Consider the following 16,627-nt stretch of genomic DNA (forward strand, 5'->3'; position numbering starts at 1 on the left):
AGAAAATTAGTCCAAGTTTAGAAGTAATGGCTAGATTTCCCCAAAACTAACACACTATGGGAAGGAGAGGAAAAACACCAATGTCCTTCAATGGAGTGGACATATTAGCAACCACCACAATAGGGCACAAACAGAACACAATATACTTTTTATTCATCTACTTTAACTTTAGGAAAGACGACATACCTACACAAACACACCCCCATGCCTGAAGACTTGACTCTTCAGGGTAAAGTCTAGGAAACCCAACAGAATAAATGACCATAGCTACATGCTCTTGAATTCAGGCTAACAGTGAAAAGTCGGGCAAAAAAGGTGGGAGAACTAGGGCATTCGAAACATACCTGAGCATGAGATTCATCAGCTGAAGACCCTCGCCCTTCAGGAAGCGCTCACGATTGGAACTAAGCATTAGACAGGAGCAGAGGGAATCAAACAGATTCTCCATCATCTCCTGCTCCTCAGCCGTGCTGGGATTGTGTCTTTTAAACACCTGTCAAGCAAAAACAGCACAAAGCACAGAGCTATAAGAGAATGTCTTTTCATGAGCCTCCATCCAACAATTCCTAAAACCTGTGGGTCATAACTCTACGGTTGAGGAAACAGAAGCTCATCAAACAAAATTCTCATCAGTTTTCATTTTAGAGAAACCAAATAATTCACATATATTAAATAAATGCAAAAAAAAAAAAAAAGCCAAAACACTCAACTGACCACTGGGTCCATCAGTAATTGACAGTTCCAGGCAAGCAGATTTTTTTAAAAACCAAAACCCAAATAAAAAACAAAACTTTTTTATTGTGAAATATAACACAGATACAGAAAAACTCCATAAAGGACATGTAAAACTAAATGAATGAAGTGAACATCCCTGAAATCATTATCTAGGATGAGAAACAACTTTGCCAACTACCCTCGAAGCCCTCCACTTGCCCAACCCAACCATATCTCATTTCTTTCCCTTCTAAAAGCAATCACAATCCAGAGGGGTGAATTGTGGCTCAATATAAGGAAGCATTTCCTGACAATCAAGGCTACTTAATTCCCTCACAGGGGAGCTGGGGCTTTAATTCATGGGAAGGGCTTACAGCATTAGTTTTCTTTTTGCCAGAGATGTAAGGCATGTTAAGAGAAGCCTTTAAACGGTATATGCATACCCATACAGTCTACTACGAGAAGATCAATAATCTCACAGGAAAAGGACTAAGCACCTTCCCAGAACTGGAAACAGATTCACATTTCAAAGCTCTATTTTTGGGGTGGAGGCCAAGCCACTCAGGCTGCTGGCACCAAGATGGAAGCTGTATGCAAACTGACATCTCAGACTCTCCCAACACTCTTAAGATTTTATCTAAATGATCTATTTTCAGTCCCGTTTTTAGAATAACACAGCTGAAACTTGTAAGAGGAAATCTTAACAGTATTTTCAGAATGCCAGCAGAATAACATTTCAACCGGATTTACATTTCTTACAGTGAGAAAATGGCAGTTTCCAAGTTCTCACTCCAGCCTTCAGCACCACATCCTCCCCTATCCTCCCCTTGACCCCCATTCCACTGCAGTGGAACTTGTACTCCTTGAGCTTATTCAGATCCTAAATGAACATACTCCTTTCTCACGGCAGATTGAAAGGAAGGTTGGTGAATAATCTTGGGAGTAGGTCAAATGAAAATAATTTGGTATGCTTGGCCCAGAAGATACACGCTTAAGCAGGAGGCACATCTTTTTTGAGTTGACAATATCATGTCAGAAGATGAAGAAAGTTCATATCTGATACACGGTCATGTCTGGCCATAAACAGCAAACGACTAAGAAAAGGAGGCAAACCATGTCCCTCCATATAACCCTCAAACCTGCCAACATGCTCCATATGGCTTGCAGCACATGGCTTATTCCTTCCCACAATTTCCAGCTCCACCTCCCATTCAAAGCAGACCATGTATCTTACAGCAGACAGGAAGCATAAGAATTACTCACGGATAACTGCTGAAGAAGCACATCAATTCCATCCAGCTCCCCAAGCAATTCCCTGTTTTCTAAAAGGGAAAAAAATAGAGGAAGAAAAAAAATGAACCTAACTGTCAGATTTTACAGCCGTCTAACACTGATACATCAGCAAACAAAATCAATACAGCTTGACAGAGTACAAAAGCAGCACAGGGAGTGAGAGAGAGAGCAAGGGGATGCCAAAGGCAAGAGAGCTTGCTGTCATGATCTGAAACAAGCCTGGCTCCTATCCTAACAGAATATCAATACTGAGAGGGCGCCTCACCATCGTTGTCCTGGAGCAATATGGCCAGCACTTCACTGCAATACAGTTTGTTGGCATCGAAAGGCATCTTTGCCTATGGGGAAATAGGAGAAATGAGAAAAATGTTAAGGGGTTTTGCTTCCTTCCCCAGGACAAATTTTTCACGAGTACTACGGTCTGAGTTAGAGAGAAGCAGAAGTTAGAAAGGGAAAAGGCAGTTAAGGGTAAAAATGTCTGCCTCTGCTCTCAAGAGACCAGAACCAAGTAAAGTGACAGATTGAAATAATGGCTCTCACACTCTTAATGCCCAGGTATTAAGGTTACCTCCTCGGTGAGGACTTCCAAGATTTCCCATTTTGAGTCCAGAGATTATATATGTCTAGCCCATAGTAATCAAATGTGAACTAGATGAATGAGAGTTTTGAGCTTTTAAGATTAAAACTCACCATGAAGCTTAATTCACAAGTTACAATCATGAAATTAGGCTATAAATTAGTTAATATATGAGCAGAGAAGTTGAAAAGAAAGCAATTCTTGATTAACTGAATGTATTTATCACAAAGTAGTTCCTTCTGAATTTTTTTAATGCTTAAAATTTAATTTAAAATCATAAACCTATCTGCTTGCATGCCATAATCTGCCTACTATTTAAAAAGGAAACCACATTAAATATGCAAAAATGTGTTAATATTTTAACACCCAAATTACTACCCACAATTCTTTCCCCGCTGCATGCTCTGCTATTTGGGAGTTTCAGAGGGGACACATCTACTGCACAGACTATCTTTCATGGCTGTCCTCACTGTTGCTTTGGTAGTGAGACTTAAATGTCTCACCATTATCACTGCCCCTTGGATAAAGGTGCATAGATAGAGAGGAGCGAGTCTCAGTGATGTGTTTTTATTTATGGTGCCCATGATCCTTAAAACGCAGGCACGTAAACAATAACTATTAATCAGCAGCAACCTTTGCTACCTATCTGTGTTTCTGAAATGACAAAGAATTTCTGTACTTGGAAAAGACAAGCGAAGTGTTTATCTTGCAACTAACACTTCCGTCACCTTACCGCCATTTACAGATCTGTTTAGACATTGGTTTTATACTTAAAGAGGAAGAGTTGTACCTAATCAAGCAATATTCAGCATCATTTCAGTTTTCTGTGCACGTCTTCCTCATCAAGCTAAGTGCAGCCTACAGGGCTTCAGGAGGTCGACCAAGTATGACCATCTTAGGTTAAAAGATCTATAAATGCAAGGTCTTACATGTGCTAAATGTAAGGTATGCTCCCTGGGCAAGCTTGAAGCCTTGTTTTAAGAAATTCAGCATAATAGTCAGGGCTTAATGCAACCTGTGGTATGTTTCACTTTAAGAAAAATGGTTTCATATTAACGAAAATCAAAACATGAAGGTGAAAACCCAAGAAGTAAGCATCTCTATCAAAATCAAGGATTTGCAAATAAAATTTCCCACTCAAATTATATAAGTTCCAAGTACTGCTATTATATTTTAAAAGATTTAAGCCACACCAACTTATACATTAGCTTTGCAAGGGCCATGGTTCTTGTTTAAAACAAGACACTTAACTGAAAGAAGCCAAAAGACAGTAGGTCACTAGAGCCACGGCCTTTCTGTGGATCTAATGCCTCTTGTCCTTTATTCAATTTTGTAAGCTCCTGTTTTCAAGTTGGGGGGAGTTTTTCTTCCTTTCAATAAATACTTATTAGGCACCTGCTATAGGGAAGACACAGAATTAAGCAAGAGAACAAACAGGGGTGACTTAGATCTGAACTCTGTCCACTGTTGTGGCATTTAAAAACCTTACACTGAATTAAAATTAATTTTGTAGAAATATCAAATTTTAAAAAAGGAAAAAAAAAACACGGATCTGGCATTAGACACACCTAAGGTTGACTCAAATCTGCAGTTCTCCAACTTTGCGCTGTGGCAACTGGGGTACCATATTGAATTCGCCAAGGAGAACACAGTGAAATGTGACATCTGTTGAACACTGCATTAACTAGGAGCTCAAGTTACATTTCTTCTGGTGGCATCATATCTTTGTGGAGCTGCGTTTGGATAGCTGCTCTGACAGAAATAACTGTGAAAATCGATGTGAAATCAGAATGATGGTCATGGCATTCAATCTGATCCTAAGGTTTGAGGATTTGAGCAGTACCAAAAGGCACACATACCATTAGGAAGTAACTATGGTATTTAAGGATGAAATAAAAATGTTTTTTTCTTTCAATTTGTGTGTATTATCTTCTCAAATAGCTAAAAAGTTGTAAGGACATAAATATATATTAAATGGTTTGGACATAACTACTTAATAAATGAGACTATTAGGTACCTTTTGGCATAGCAGTGCTGTAAAAACAGAATTACTGAGACACTAAGAATGCCGTGAACAGACAATGGGAATCTACGACCCAAGGAACATTCTCAGTCTCAGTTTCCTCATCTGTAAAATGAAAATAAAAAATAGCACTTTTTTAATTAAGGGCACTGACATGAAAAAAAGAAAAAAGAAATAGAAAAAAATCCCATTTATTTGTAGAGTTATTATGAGAATTTAAAAACATAATATGAAAGTACCTAACACACAGTAGGTACCACAAGTTTTTCTGACAACCATAACCAGAAATATCTGCATTAGAATCTCAGCTCTAACAGTTACCAGCTGTGAGACTGGCCAAATTAATATCTTCCTCATGAAGTGGCTGTACTAAGGGAACTAGTGTATACATAACAGGCACCGACCAGCTGAGTTTCTTGCTATTGAGAATTCCTGGTTCCGCAGGAAATCTCCACCTTTTGCTATAAGACACTACTAAGAGTTTCCAATTTACCCAAAGTAAGTTTTTAAAAAACAGACTGATAACTTCATCATTTTTTAATTAAAATATAAGTTCTGATTGAGAAATTGGCATGAAGGAAGAATCTAATCAGGAAACCAAAATGATGAGGCCTGGTAACTCCCCAACACTGAGCTCTGCAAAGCTTCAGAACCTAAAAGCAGTGCCAGCTGGGAAGCAGCTTGGCAAGAGGAGGTGGCTTCAGAGATGCCAAGGCCCATTGCTCACAGGCTCTCCCATGTGGTTCCCATGTGGTTTGGGCAACACCATTTCCTCTCTCTGGGATTTCTTTATCTGTAAATTGGGGATAGCTGCACCCTCTTGGCAGGGCTGTTTGTGAGGATTAGAAATAATGTATGTGGCCAGGGGCAGTGGCTCACACCGGTACTCCCAGCACTTTGAGAAGCTGAGGCGGGAGGATCACTTGAGCCCAGGAGTTCAAGACCAGCCTAGGCAACATAGTGAGACCTCATCTTTACAAAAAAATACAAACATTAGCTGGGTGTGCTGGTGTGAACCTGAAGTCCCAGCTACTTGGGAGACTGAGGTTGGAAAATCACTTGAGCCTGGGAGGTTGAGGCTGCAGTGAGCAGTGATGGCACCAACGCACTCCAGCGTGGCCAACAGCATGAGATCCTACCTCAAAAAAAAAAAAAAAAAAAAAAAAAAAGAAGAGAAAGAAAGGAAAAGAAGAAAAAGACAGGAAGGAAAGAAGGTTCTAGAAAAACACTTTAGCATGTAGTGAGCAGTCAATACATGAAACTCATATCAGATGGTGAAAACTTAGTGGTGATGATGATGATGATGATGATGATGATGATGATGACAACCAAATGTTTTAATCTGGTAGAAGAGAAATAGAAGAAATTAGGCCAGGTGGGAAGAAAGGAAAATAATCTTTCACGTCTAGCCAAAGACAAAACTTACAAAGGATATTTTATTTCTGTTTAAATCTCAGCCAGAGATTGTAGAATACCAAACTGCCAAATTGCAAAGACATTTAATCAAAATCAAGAGAAAGGAGATTTTACTTAGCAGGTACAGTCTCTTGGATTTTGCAAAGTTAATCAGCAGGACTTGGAACTTGCAGGGCTCTCTTCTATCCAGGAGCCTGGCTCTCTTAAATTTTTCAGCTGTCAGAGTAATTATAGAGTCATGCATAGGTTTGCACTCAGCATGTACTAGCCTTGAATAAAATTAAACTTCACCTTTTTGGGAGCTGCTGCTTTTCTGGAAAGTACAAAACAATTATGCTACCACCCACAGCCAGAAGCTGCAGGTTATATCTGTAGCTCACCTCTGGTACCTGGAACACATGGGGCAGGTTCAGACATATCTACAGCCCTGTACAGTTGTCAAAGCAGATTGTGCCCTACAAAATCCCAACCTCTGGTCACAGAGGCTAAGAACTTTAGCATCAACCAGTTATACATGTAATATAACTTAACTGAACGCTGCAACTGTTTCTGAAGCATTGATTTAACTGGGTAACGAGGGAATCTTAATTTTGTTTCTTTAGAAAAGAAAAATAAAACTGGGTTTTGCTGTTATTTTCAATAGTACGTAATATCCTAATAAGCTTGTATTCCCCATTAAAAACATTGTGATACAGCATCTCTCACACTACTGTTACCTACTTACCTGTTAATCCATTTAATGCAATCATCTGCAGTGGTTTTTATCCTCATTAGAATAAATTAGTGAGGTTTGATTTGTTGGATGAAGAGATCCATGAATATTTCTATATACTGCTAGGCTAACAGTACAAAAAGGAGAAATCCAACACTGGAATGCTGTCACCAATGTGCCACTCGCTTAAGAATTACTCAAGGATTACTGAATAAATATGAGATGATCAGTCAAATCGCAAGGTTTTATCAAGCAATCTAGACATAACTACTCTAGAACCTTGGTTCTCAGACTTCAGCTTACAACAGAATCACCTTGAGGGCTTATTAAAATACAGACTGGGCCTGGTGCGGTGGCTCACGCCTGTAATCCCAGCACTTTGGGAGGCCAAGGCGGGCGGATCACGAGGTCAGGAGATCGATACTATCCTGGCTAATACGGTGAAATCCCGTCTCTAATAAAAATACAAAATATTAGCCGGATGTGGTGGTGGGCACCTGTAGTCCCAGCTACTCAGGAGGCTGAGGCAGGAGAATGGCATGAACCCGGGAGGTGGAGCTTGCAGTGAGCCAAGATCGCCACTGCACTCCAGCCTGGGCGAGAGAGTGAGACTCCATTTCAAAAACAACAACAACAAACACAGACTACCAGGCTCCACTCCAACTTTGCAGACTCAGTGGGTCTGGGTGGACCCAAGAATTTGCATTTCTAACAAGGCACTAGGTGATGCTGATGCTCCTGGCTGGGAACCACAGTTTGAGAACAGCTGGGAGGAGATACAGATATGACAGAGACACGGTCCTTGTAATTATAAAGTTTAGAGATATTTGGAGAAAGAAAATCAGCACACATAAGAATATTCAAGTTGGCCAGGTGATGGAGTCATCTCCACTTTACAGATGGAGAGAAGGTGCTCCACGAGGGTGAGCGTCACACAGTTATGGGTAGATGCTAGAACCCAGATAGGCCAACTCTCGCAAGAGAACCCATTGGAAAAAGATGAAGGGGTTGATTTTTTATAAAAGAAAGTGGGCAGTATAGGCTGGAGGCAAAGTACTATGGGAAGGGGGCATGAAGAAAATTCTGGAGGCTTGGGTCTTAATCCTAGCTCTATCTCTAACTAGCTACAGGGGTTTGGGCAAGGCACTTAATATCGATAGGTCCCAATTTTAAATTTTTTATCTACAACAGAACTTACAGATTTCCTTTCAGTTCTAAAAGTGATGGAGGCTACACAGAAGATTAGGGATTTAAGCTGTTTTATGAAGGGTGTGTATAATTTAGAAATACGAATGGAAGAGAGGAGCCAGTCATTCCTGGTAGAGTCAGGAGTGTGAACAAAGTCAGACACAGAGGTCAAGATAACTTTGACCTTTGCAGAGCAGGAGACAGGTTAAAAAAAAAAAAAAAGGTATCTAAAAGGTAACAAAGGCCAATGTTTCAAAACTGAAAAATGAAAAGGTCAAACTGGGCCAGGGTAAGAGGCAGAGAACGTGGGATCTGATGTAGAAGACACAGCATCACTCCAGGTAAGTTTCTGAACGGGTAATGGCATAACGAAAATGGAGTTTTAAATTAGTCTCCAGAGTAAAATGGCTAACAAGAAGGTCTACATTTCCAGAGACAAGTGGATCTTAGTGAGAGTTGTACATTAGAATCACATGTGTTTGAAACCTTTCTAAAATATACCAAAGACAGAGACTGAGACAGTAGGTCTAGGGTACAGTGTGGGAATCTGTTTTTGTTCAGTTCCACTGGTGATCTTAATACAAACCCCCAGCTGAAACCCATTGCTATAACATCTTTACAATTTAAAAGCATTATCATATTTGATTTCGCAATAACCTTGTGAGATTGGAAGGGCAGGGAGTATGACCCCCATTTTTCAAAGCAGAAAACAGGCCAGAACAGTTAAGAGGCTGTTACCCACAATTACACAGCTAATAAGGGAAAGTCAGGATCTGGGTCCAGTACTCACTAAGAGTCACCATGATGTTGAAGAGAATGAAGATTATAACATTCCCTGGATTATGAGAAATAAGAGCAAGGCATTGCTGTGAAGGACATGCCCTCTTGCTGGCCTCACCCTTAAGCAGGACTTTATTTCATTAACTAATTAATGAAAGAATTAATTAAGCCTGGGCAGCACAGTTTTCTTCTAAAAGCACTTGCTTACCAGTAAAAACCCAAATAGCATTTTGATGTTTAAATATCCCTTAAAAGCCTGAAAACTGTTTCAGACACAGCAACATGGCTATTTATGCCCCGAGGATTACATCAATGCAGTGCCTATGTGGCAAGAGTCAATAGCTTGCTAAACTATCAAATGGGCCCCTTCATTATGATCATAAGGGTAATGGCATCCAAACCAAACACTCAAAAGTCAATCTCCCTTCCTATGTTACCAATTAAAAAAAAAAAAAAAAAAAAGACTGGCAAGTTTCAACAAAAGGCAGAAGGTCTGACATTCTAGTTTAGTGAAGATCCCTGAATCAGTACTAAGTCTCAAGTAACTTGGAAAAATCTGTCCTGACATAACAGAGACAAAAAAACTATTGAATTATTTTGTATATTTCAAGGTTGCATCCCTAACCTGTCGCTACTCCCCCAACAACTCAGATCCCTGACATCTATGCCATCCCCTTAAAACTCGGTGCTCTACTTTCCTCTCTTCCACTCTGTTCCCAAAATGTCTCAAGGCTTTGGAGAATAAAAACGTGTAGAATACTGAGGAAAGAAGGAACTGAGTTTAGAGAGATGTAAAGGAAATTAAATGAGAAACAAGTCTAGTTCTAAAACCAAAGGATATTTAGATTCAAGAGAGGAGGTCAAAAGGAAGTTGCAAATGACAATGCATGAATTAACTACTTGCAGGATGCAAGACTGAAAGGCAAGAGGGATGGAGTTTGGAGGGAGTTAGAGTTTACTGATCTCTGCTAGGCAAATGTACCCATACCCACTGATGGTAGCAGCTGGGCTACCTGAGCATCCTTGGGCCAATACGTTATGTAAATCAAGGTTACAGATTTAATGAGAACAAATGGTTGAATAAGTAGGATTGGAGAAGACTAGAGTGTCAGAAATGGAGAAAACCATGCAGCATAAGATATCTTAGGCAGAACCTTCTCCTTTAGCCCTGCCAAGACAGTGGAGGACAAATCTGACCTGATACACCCCAGACTTTCTGGATGTTTATGACATTCTGAAGCAGAGCAAGGCCATTACTTAGAGCATACTTTAGCTACAAACAAGTGCCTCCTTCTCACCAAGAAGTTGGGATCCTTGCCTGCCCGAGGGCCATTTCAATAGCATATAAGCAGTTCCAAACTGCCTCCCATCACACCTTTGGTTCAAACTGTTGTGAGAGGAGCTCTTGCCTCTTCTTTTTCTCATTTACTCTATTAGACAGTACTAACTGTTAAGACAATCACAAGGACTATGCTAAGAAGAAAAGAGAATGAACAATTCAATAGAAATATGGATAAAGAACACAAATATGAAGCTAAAAGACATGAATACAAATGGCTAATCAACAACAAGAAGCCAACACACTTCACTTGATTTTAAAATTACAAATTAAAATAATACCAGTTTTCACTATCAGATTAACTAGAAGCAGAGGGAAACAGATAACGCTAAATCAGTGGGGCAGCTGATTTATCAGTGGGAATAATTTTGCAATACTACAAAAAATGTTAATGTGCATAGCCTTTGGCCTATCAATTCTACTTCTATGAATTTATCGTACAGATAAACTGAGACAAATGTGTATTTTAAAAAGTCTGTATATAGCAGTCCCCCCTTATCTGTGGGGGATAGGATCCAAGGCCCCCAGTGGATGCCTGAAACGACAGATAAATTCTATATTTACTATGTTTTTTCCTATATATGTACCTATAATAAAGTTTAATTTATAGGCCAGGCACGGTGTTTCACATCTGTAATCCCAGCACTCTGGGAGACTGAGGCGGGTGGATCACTTGAGATCAGGAGTTTGAGACTAGCCCGGCCAACATGGTGAAACCCCGTCTCTACTAAAAATACAAAAATTAGCCAGGCGTGGTGGCGCACACCTGTAATCCCAGCTACTCGGGAGGCTGAGGCAGGAGAATCACCTTAACCTGGGAGGCGGAGGTTGCAGTGAGCCAAGGTCATGCCACTGTACTCCACCCTGGGCAACAGAGGGAGTGAGACTCAGTTTAAAAAAAAAAAAAAAAAAAAAGTTTAATTTATAAATTAGGCACAGTAAGAAATTAACAACAATAAAAAATAGAACTATTATAACAATATACTGTAATAAAAGTTTTGTGAATGTAGTCTCTCTCTCTCAAAATACCTTTTAGTACTATACTTACCTGTTTTCTGACCATGGTTAACTGTGAGTAACTAAAACGCAGAAAGCAAAACCACAGATAAGAGGGGACTACTGTATTCACAGCCGCACTGTTTATAACAGTATAAACTTACCAGTGGGAATGATGAGATTAATTTTGGTACATCAGTATAGTGGAATACTAACTAGGCAATAATTAGTTCAGTGAGAAAATCAACCTGCATAAGAAAATATTATATAATTCTGTTTGTGAAACATACACTCTCTCATATACACAGAAAATTTCTGAGAGAATGGATGTAATATTGTCCTTTTTATTATTATTATACTTTAAGTTTTAGGGTACATGTGCACAACGTGCAGGTTTGTTACATATGTATACATGTGCCATGTTGGTGTGCTGCACCCATTAACTCGTCATTTAGCATTAGGTATATCTCCTAATGCTATCCCTCCCCCCTCCCCCCACCCCACAACAGTCCCCGGTGTGTGATGTTCCCCTTCCTGTGTCCATGTGTTCTCATTGTTCAATTCCCACCTATGAGTAAGAACATGCGGTGTTTGGTTTTTTGTCCTTGCGATAGTTTACTAAGAATGATGGTTTCCAGCTTCATCCATGTCCCTACAAAGGACATGAACTCATCGTTTTTTATGGCTGCATAGTATTCCATGGTGTATATGTGCCACATTTTCTTAATTCAGTCTATCATTGTTGGACATTTGGGTTGGTTCCAAGTCTTGCTATTGTGAATAGTGCTGCAATAAACATACATGTGCATGTGTCTTTATAGCAGCACATAATATTGTTAACAGTGACTGCCTCTGGGAAGTGGAACTACAAGGGATCAGCAGAGGGGATCTTTCAGTTTTATACCTTCTGTATCTCATGAATTTGTATTTATAACATGTTTGTATTTTCAGAGGTACTAAAGACTATTTTTAAAGCCTCTTGTTTTAAAACGAAGAAAAATGGAGAAGAAAGAAGCAAGAGGTACCAGAAGCTTCCCAAACTAGATCATACGGCCCAGCATAACAGTCTATGCTAATAACCCAGCATCAATTACGCCCAGAGCAAAGACAGGTGTGAGCTGCAGTTCCCCACAGCCAAACTCACCTTCAGCCTCTTCAACAGCCACTGTAGAAGACCCTGCTGGGCACCCTCTGTACACATCTCAGGCCGGAACTCAGCCATGTTTTCCACAATAGCTGAAGGGAGACAGACACCAGTCATTTGGGAGGACAACTTTGTTTCCATCTGCAACAAGCTTGCTTCCCATGACAGGCATGTTATTCCTCTCCCCACTTCCCTGCATTCCTCCCAGCCAGATGCTGGGTTGTCATTTTCAGATTAACCAGGGAGTTGCTATGGTTTTCTTCTTCCAGTTATGCTACAGGTAAAACTTATAACTGAAAATGATGGAACTCACAAAAGAGCTAAGTGATAGATTTCCATGCTAATAGGGAACAACACTAGAGCAGAACACACAAAAGGGTGGGTATCTGCCTAAGAAGTCCCACCCAGTCCCGAATGAGTCCCAGAAACCCATAACCAAAGAGATAGGGAGCTGGGCAAAAGCCTTGGGGAAAAATCAGGGGCTGGTGAACTCAGAGTCTCTTCCTTTCCTGATTCGTCCATTTGCAGTTCTATTTCCCTGCATCAGGTGGAAGCAAGAATATTGCAAAGCAGGCAAGCATGGTCTTTTTAATTGAACAAAATAACATGCACAGAGAGAAAAGGCCATGCTGGCAGAGGTAACTCCCAGGTACTAGGAAGCAAATATAATTGGTCCTGCTATCTCCTACAACAGCCAAAGTGTTGCTTAATAGAAAAATCAAAAACTAGGAGGAAAAAAAGTTATTGCATGACTATGTACAAAAAACGAGACCTTTTTTTTAATCACCTAGAGTCCTTAATATCAAATGGTCGCATTTCTTTCAGCCCCCCTTCCACTCCGTATCCTGGAATATGTTACGATCATGAAACAGATACACTTCTGTGTTCCCTGGGTGTGAATTTTGAAGGAGAAAGGGCTGAAGAAATCACCACACCTCCTATCTTCTTTCTTACTCCTTTGCCCACATCAGCCTCCCCAGTGGCAAGTTAAAGGATGACCAGGCAGGGGAAGCACCAAGCTGTGGGAGCAGAGAAGCAATGAAACCCTAAGAGATGAAGAGCACAATGACACCCTGAATTACTTTCTGCCATTTCCTACAAAAATCAACTCATTCGTTTTAATCTTCCATGACTTTATCCTATTCTTCTGCTTATATTTTAGATGGCTTCCTATTGTTCACTCGAACAAAAGCCAAGCTTCCTGCCATGGTTTACAAGGTCTTCCATTGTCTGGACAAACTTACTCCTCCAGTTCCATCTCCCACCTCTGACTGTCACAGGCCATTTCTAGTCTTTCCTCAAATCCCAGCCCCATTCATGACTTTGCAAATGATACTCCCCTCATGAAGGCCCTTCTCCCACTCCTCCACCTGTCAAAATGCACCTGTCTTCATATTCAGCCATAGTCATGCACAGGAGCTAGCTGCTCCTATCCAGCAATTTGGAGGCTCTTCCTCTTCATTCCCACAGTGCTTTTCACTGACTCCTATGATACCATCTGTCACCCAGCATTGACTTTCCTTTCTTTTCAAGACTCACCTATCTGTCTGCCCTGTCAGGAGCAGAACCATACCTACTTCACCATAATCTACCCTAGTACCTAGCACAGTGCCTGACAAACACCAGGCACTCAATAAGCGAGAGAGAGGGAAGACTCTCCTGAGCTGTTAGTAGTTGACAGAGCTGCAAATAGATCTCTGTAGACTGGCAGGCTGGTACTTTTTATTAACAGTCAGTTAACAGACTTTTGATACTGCAAAATCCAGCACTCTGCTAACAAATGGCAATGCCAAATTCTGGCTCTAGACTACAGCCAACCCAAATTACAGTGTTGTGTTCCTCCTCTTCCCCCCAGGTGCCCATGTTTCCCCTTCTTTATGATAATCCTCATTCCTCATGGAACAGAGTCCGGAACTACAATAGAAATCCGTGGTACACAAAGAAGCTAAAAAAAAAAAAAAAATCTATTATCTCATCAAATTTTCTGCTTCCACTGGGCCTCATTCATTTCTCAAGCTCTGTTTACAGATATGTCATCTCTGGTTTTATAAGACAGTGACCAGTAATAAAAAGAGCTACCCCCAAAACACAATTTTAAATAGGATATTGGTTCAACAACTTTACAAAAGGAAAGACTGGGGAGATTCAAGGAAGAGGAGAAATACTACAGAGGAATCCACTTAAATGAAAATCTGATGTAGGGACAGCCAAGTAGTAGCAATATTTCAAATCACAGTTTACGTGGTAGTCTATACCTAAGAAGAGAAAGAAAAACTTTTTTTCAAATAAAATGTCCTACAAAGGTACAGAATGGTCCAAAAGTTTGCAATTCCATTAAAGGAAAGTGATAAGAAAAACCGACTTGAAAGGATTTAAAATTTTAAATATACACATTCCAAAGGAAACAAAATTAACCAGCATAGGCTTCATCCTAACTTTTGGAGGCAAAGGCCTGCTAACCAGAGCCAGCGGTTTTTGTCTAGGAAGGTTACCTACTTAGTGGATTTCTGCTTTTATTACCTACAAGCCAAACCAAAGCTGCAGTTATATGAAATTTACACAAAGGTCTTCATTTCTGAGAAGGCAGTTTGGGAGCAGAAGGAAGGAAAATACTCCTGCTATTCACTCTATTATGAAGAAGGAAGGGAAATGAGCACAGAGTCCCAAAACAAACACAAAGCAACTCAGGCAATGGCAAGCACCCTTCCTCTCACCCAGAGTGTTGTGGACGCCATCTGCCTCCTCTTTCACAGACTCATCCAGGCGCTCCAGATTCTGTACCAGCAGTGCTACCACCTGCCCATCCACCTGCAAGAATAGCGAAGCAAAAGGAGAGAGGGGTGTCACAAAATGGTCCCCAAAATGTTCCCATTTGCATACTTACTTCTCCACTATTTGAATAAACAAAGTAAGTAAATAAGCAGCAATCTACGGTTTACAAGGTGCTCTCCCATCCCATTATCTCTCTTAAGTCTTAAAGTGACCCAGAGGTAAGTAAAAGGCAGGCATCATTATCTCTAACTTCAGATGAGTCAACTGGAGCTCAGTGAGACAAAGTAAAATTCAAGGTTAAAAGGTTGGTGAGTGACAGTGTTAGCACTTGAACACAGACCATCTGAAACCAAGCCCTGTGCTCTTTCTCCTTCTCTGTGGTACTACCTTACGAGAATGCCATCTTAAGTCAGGTCAACGGTTCATTCAAGCCAAAACACATTTTTAGGCCAATGCACCAAAAGATGTTTCACTGGAATGTGCACCAGTCACATTTTATGTTGACCTCAAAACATTCCTGTTTCCTTGCTAAGCTTTTATGAAACTACTACTTATGAAGAATTTATAGTTCCCTCTTAAAAGGAATAATCAACACAATAAAATATCTTCTATTTGTATGACATTGAATGCACAGAAAGCTACTGTATTTCTCTTAATGGAGTCACATATGTTGAAACAGATAGGAAACTTTCAGTAGCCACATGATACAGCTGATGTTCAAGACATTAGTGACTCAGCCAAGACCACACAGCTATGGAGCAGTGGAGGCAAAGGCAAAAACCAGGCTTCCTTCTCCTTAGGTGAAATAATGCTTTTACTACTTCATGCTACCTCCTGTGCACAATCTGTGTTCTAGGGAGACTGCCCTAAGGTAGCCCTGAGGCACACCAAGGAAGATAACTAAGGAAACACCTAGTTTTCTATCATCAAGAAGGGATGATCCATCTGGTAATGGATTCTTAAGCACAGCCAATAAGTAAAGACACATCTGAAGACACGGTCTGCTGCATATTTGTGTTATCCTCCCTCTCAGTGTTTCGGTTTCCTCACTTATGAAATGGGGATAAGTGCTAAAGAGTAAATGAAAATATGTAACAGGCCTTACCTTAGGTCTAGTTCATGGCAGCTGCTCAAAGAATCAAGCAGAAGGTTTGAATCTAACCCTTTACCCTGTTGATACCTGATTATTCACTGTTCCTCTCTTCCACTGGCTAAGAAAAAGCCAAGTTCCTGAAAGGCAGGCATCTTGCTTCATTAATCTTTGTATACCCCAAGTCTACTACAATGCCATATACGGCAGATACTCAGTAAATCTTGCTAGATTTAAATAAACTGATGGAACACATAGTTTGTGCACTGTAATTGCTCCATTTATCCTCATGTAATTCTCACATCTTTCACAGGTGAGAAAGTAAAGGCTCTGAGAGGTTAATTAGCCTGACTGAAGTCACAAAGCTGGTGGCAGAAGTACCCAACTCCAACTCTACTTTTTCCCATAATCCCCCATTAATTCAATGATGGGAGAGAATGGAGGGAGAAAAAAGAAGGAAATGATCTCATCCAACCAGTACTTCCAGAGCACTTGCGTGTAAGGTATTCTATAGACACAATTCAAACGGAGCTTGAGGAGGCAGGCAATGGTAGGCGGCATAGATCTTGAAACATGGACTCTT

The 16,627-nt window shown here is 40.4% G+C and overlaps 1 protein-coding gene across 4 annotated transcripts in view; it reads right to left on the minus strand.

The window, feature by feature from the left end:
* Positions 1 to 16,627, minus strand: part of CTNNBL1 (catenin beta like 1) — a 179,035-nt gene that overhangs the window by 92,232 nt on the left and 70,176 nt on the right. For all 4 annotated transcript variants that reach the window (XM_058433222.1, XM_058433220.1, XM_058433221.1 and 1 more), the window contains 5 exons: positions 14,897 to 14,990; positions 12,183 to 12,274; positions 2,273 to 2,345; positions 1,978 to 2,036; positions 345 to 493 (listed from right to left, as the gene is read on the minus strand). In XM_058433222.1, the coding sequence (XP_058289205.1) occupies positions 345 to 493; positions 1,978 to 2,036; positions 2,273 to 2,345; positions 12,183 to 12,274; positions 14,897 to 14,990 (467 nt within the window). The remainder of the gene's footprint in view (positions 1 to 344; positions 494 to 1,977; positions 2,037 to 2,272; positions 2,346 to 12,182; positions 12,275 to 14,896; positions 14,991 to 16,627) is intronic.

The sequence above is a fragment of the Hylobates moloch genome, unplaced genomic scaffold (genome assembly GCF_009828535.3).
Source record: "Hylobates moloch isolate HMO894 unplaced genomic scaffold, HMol_V3 SCAFFOLD_21, whole genome shotgun sequence".
NCBI lineage: Eukaryota > Metazoa > Chordata > Mammalia > Primates > Hylobatidae > Hylobates > Hylobates moloch.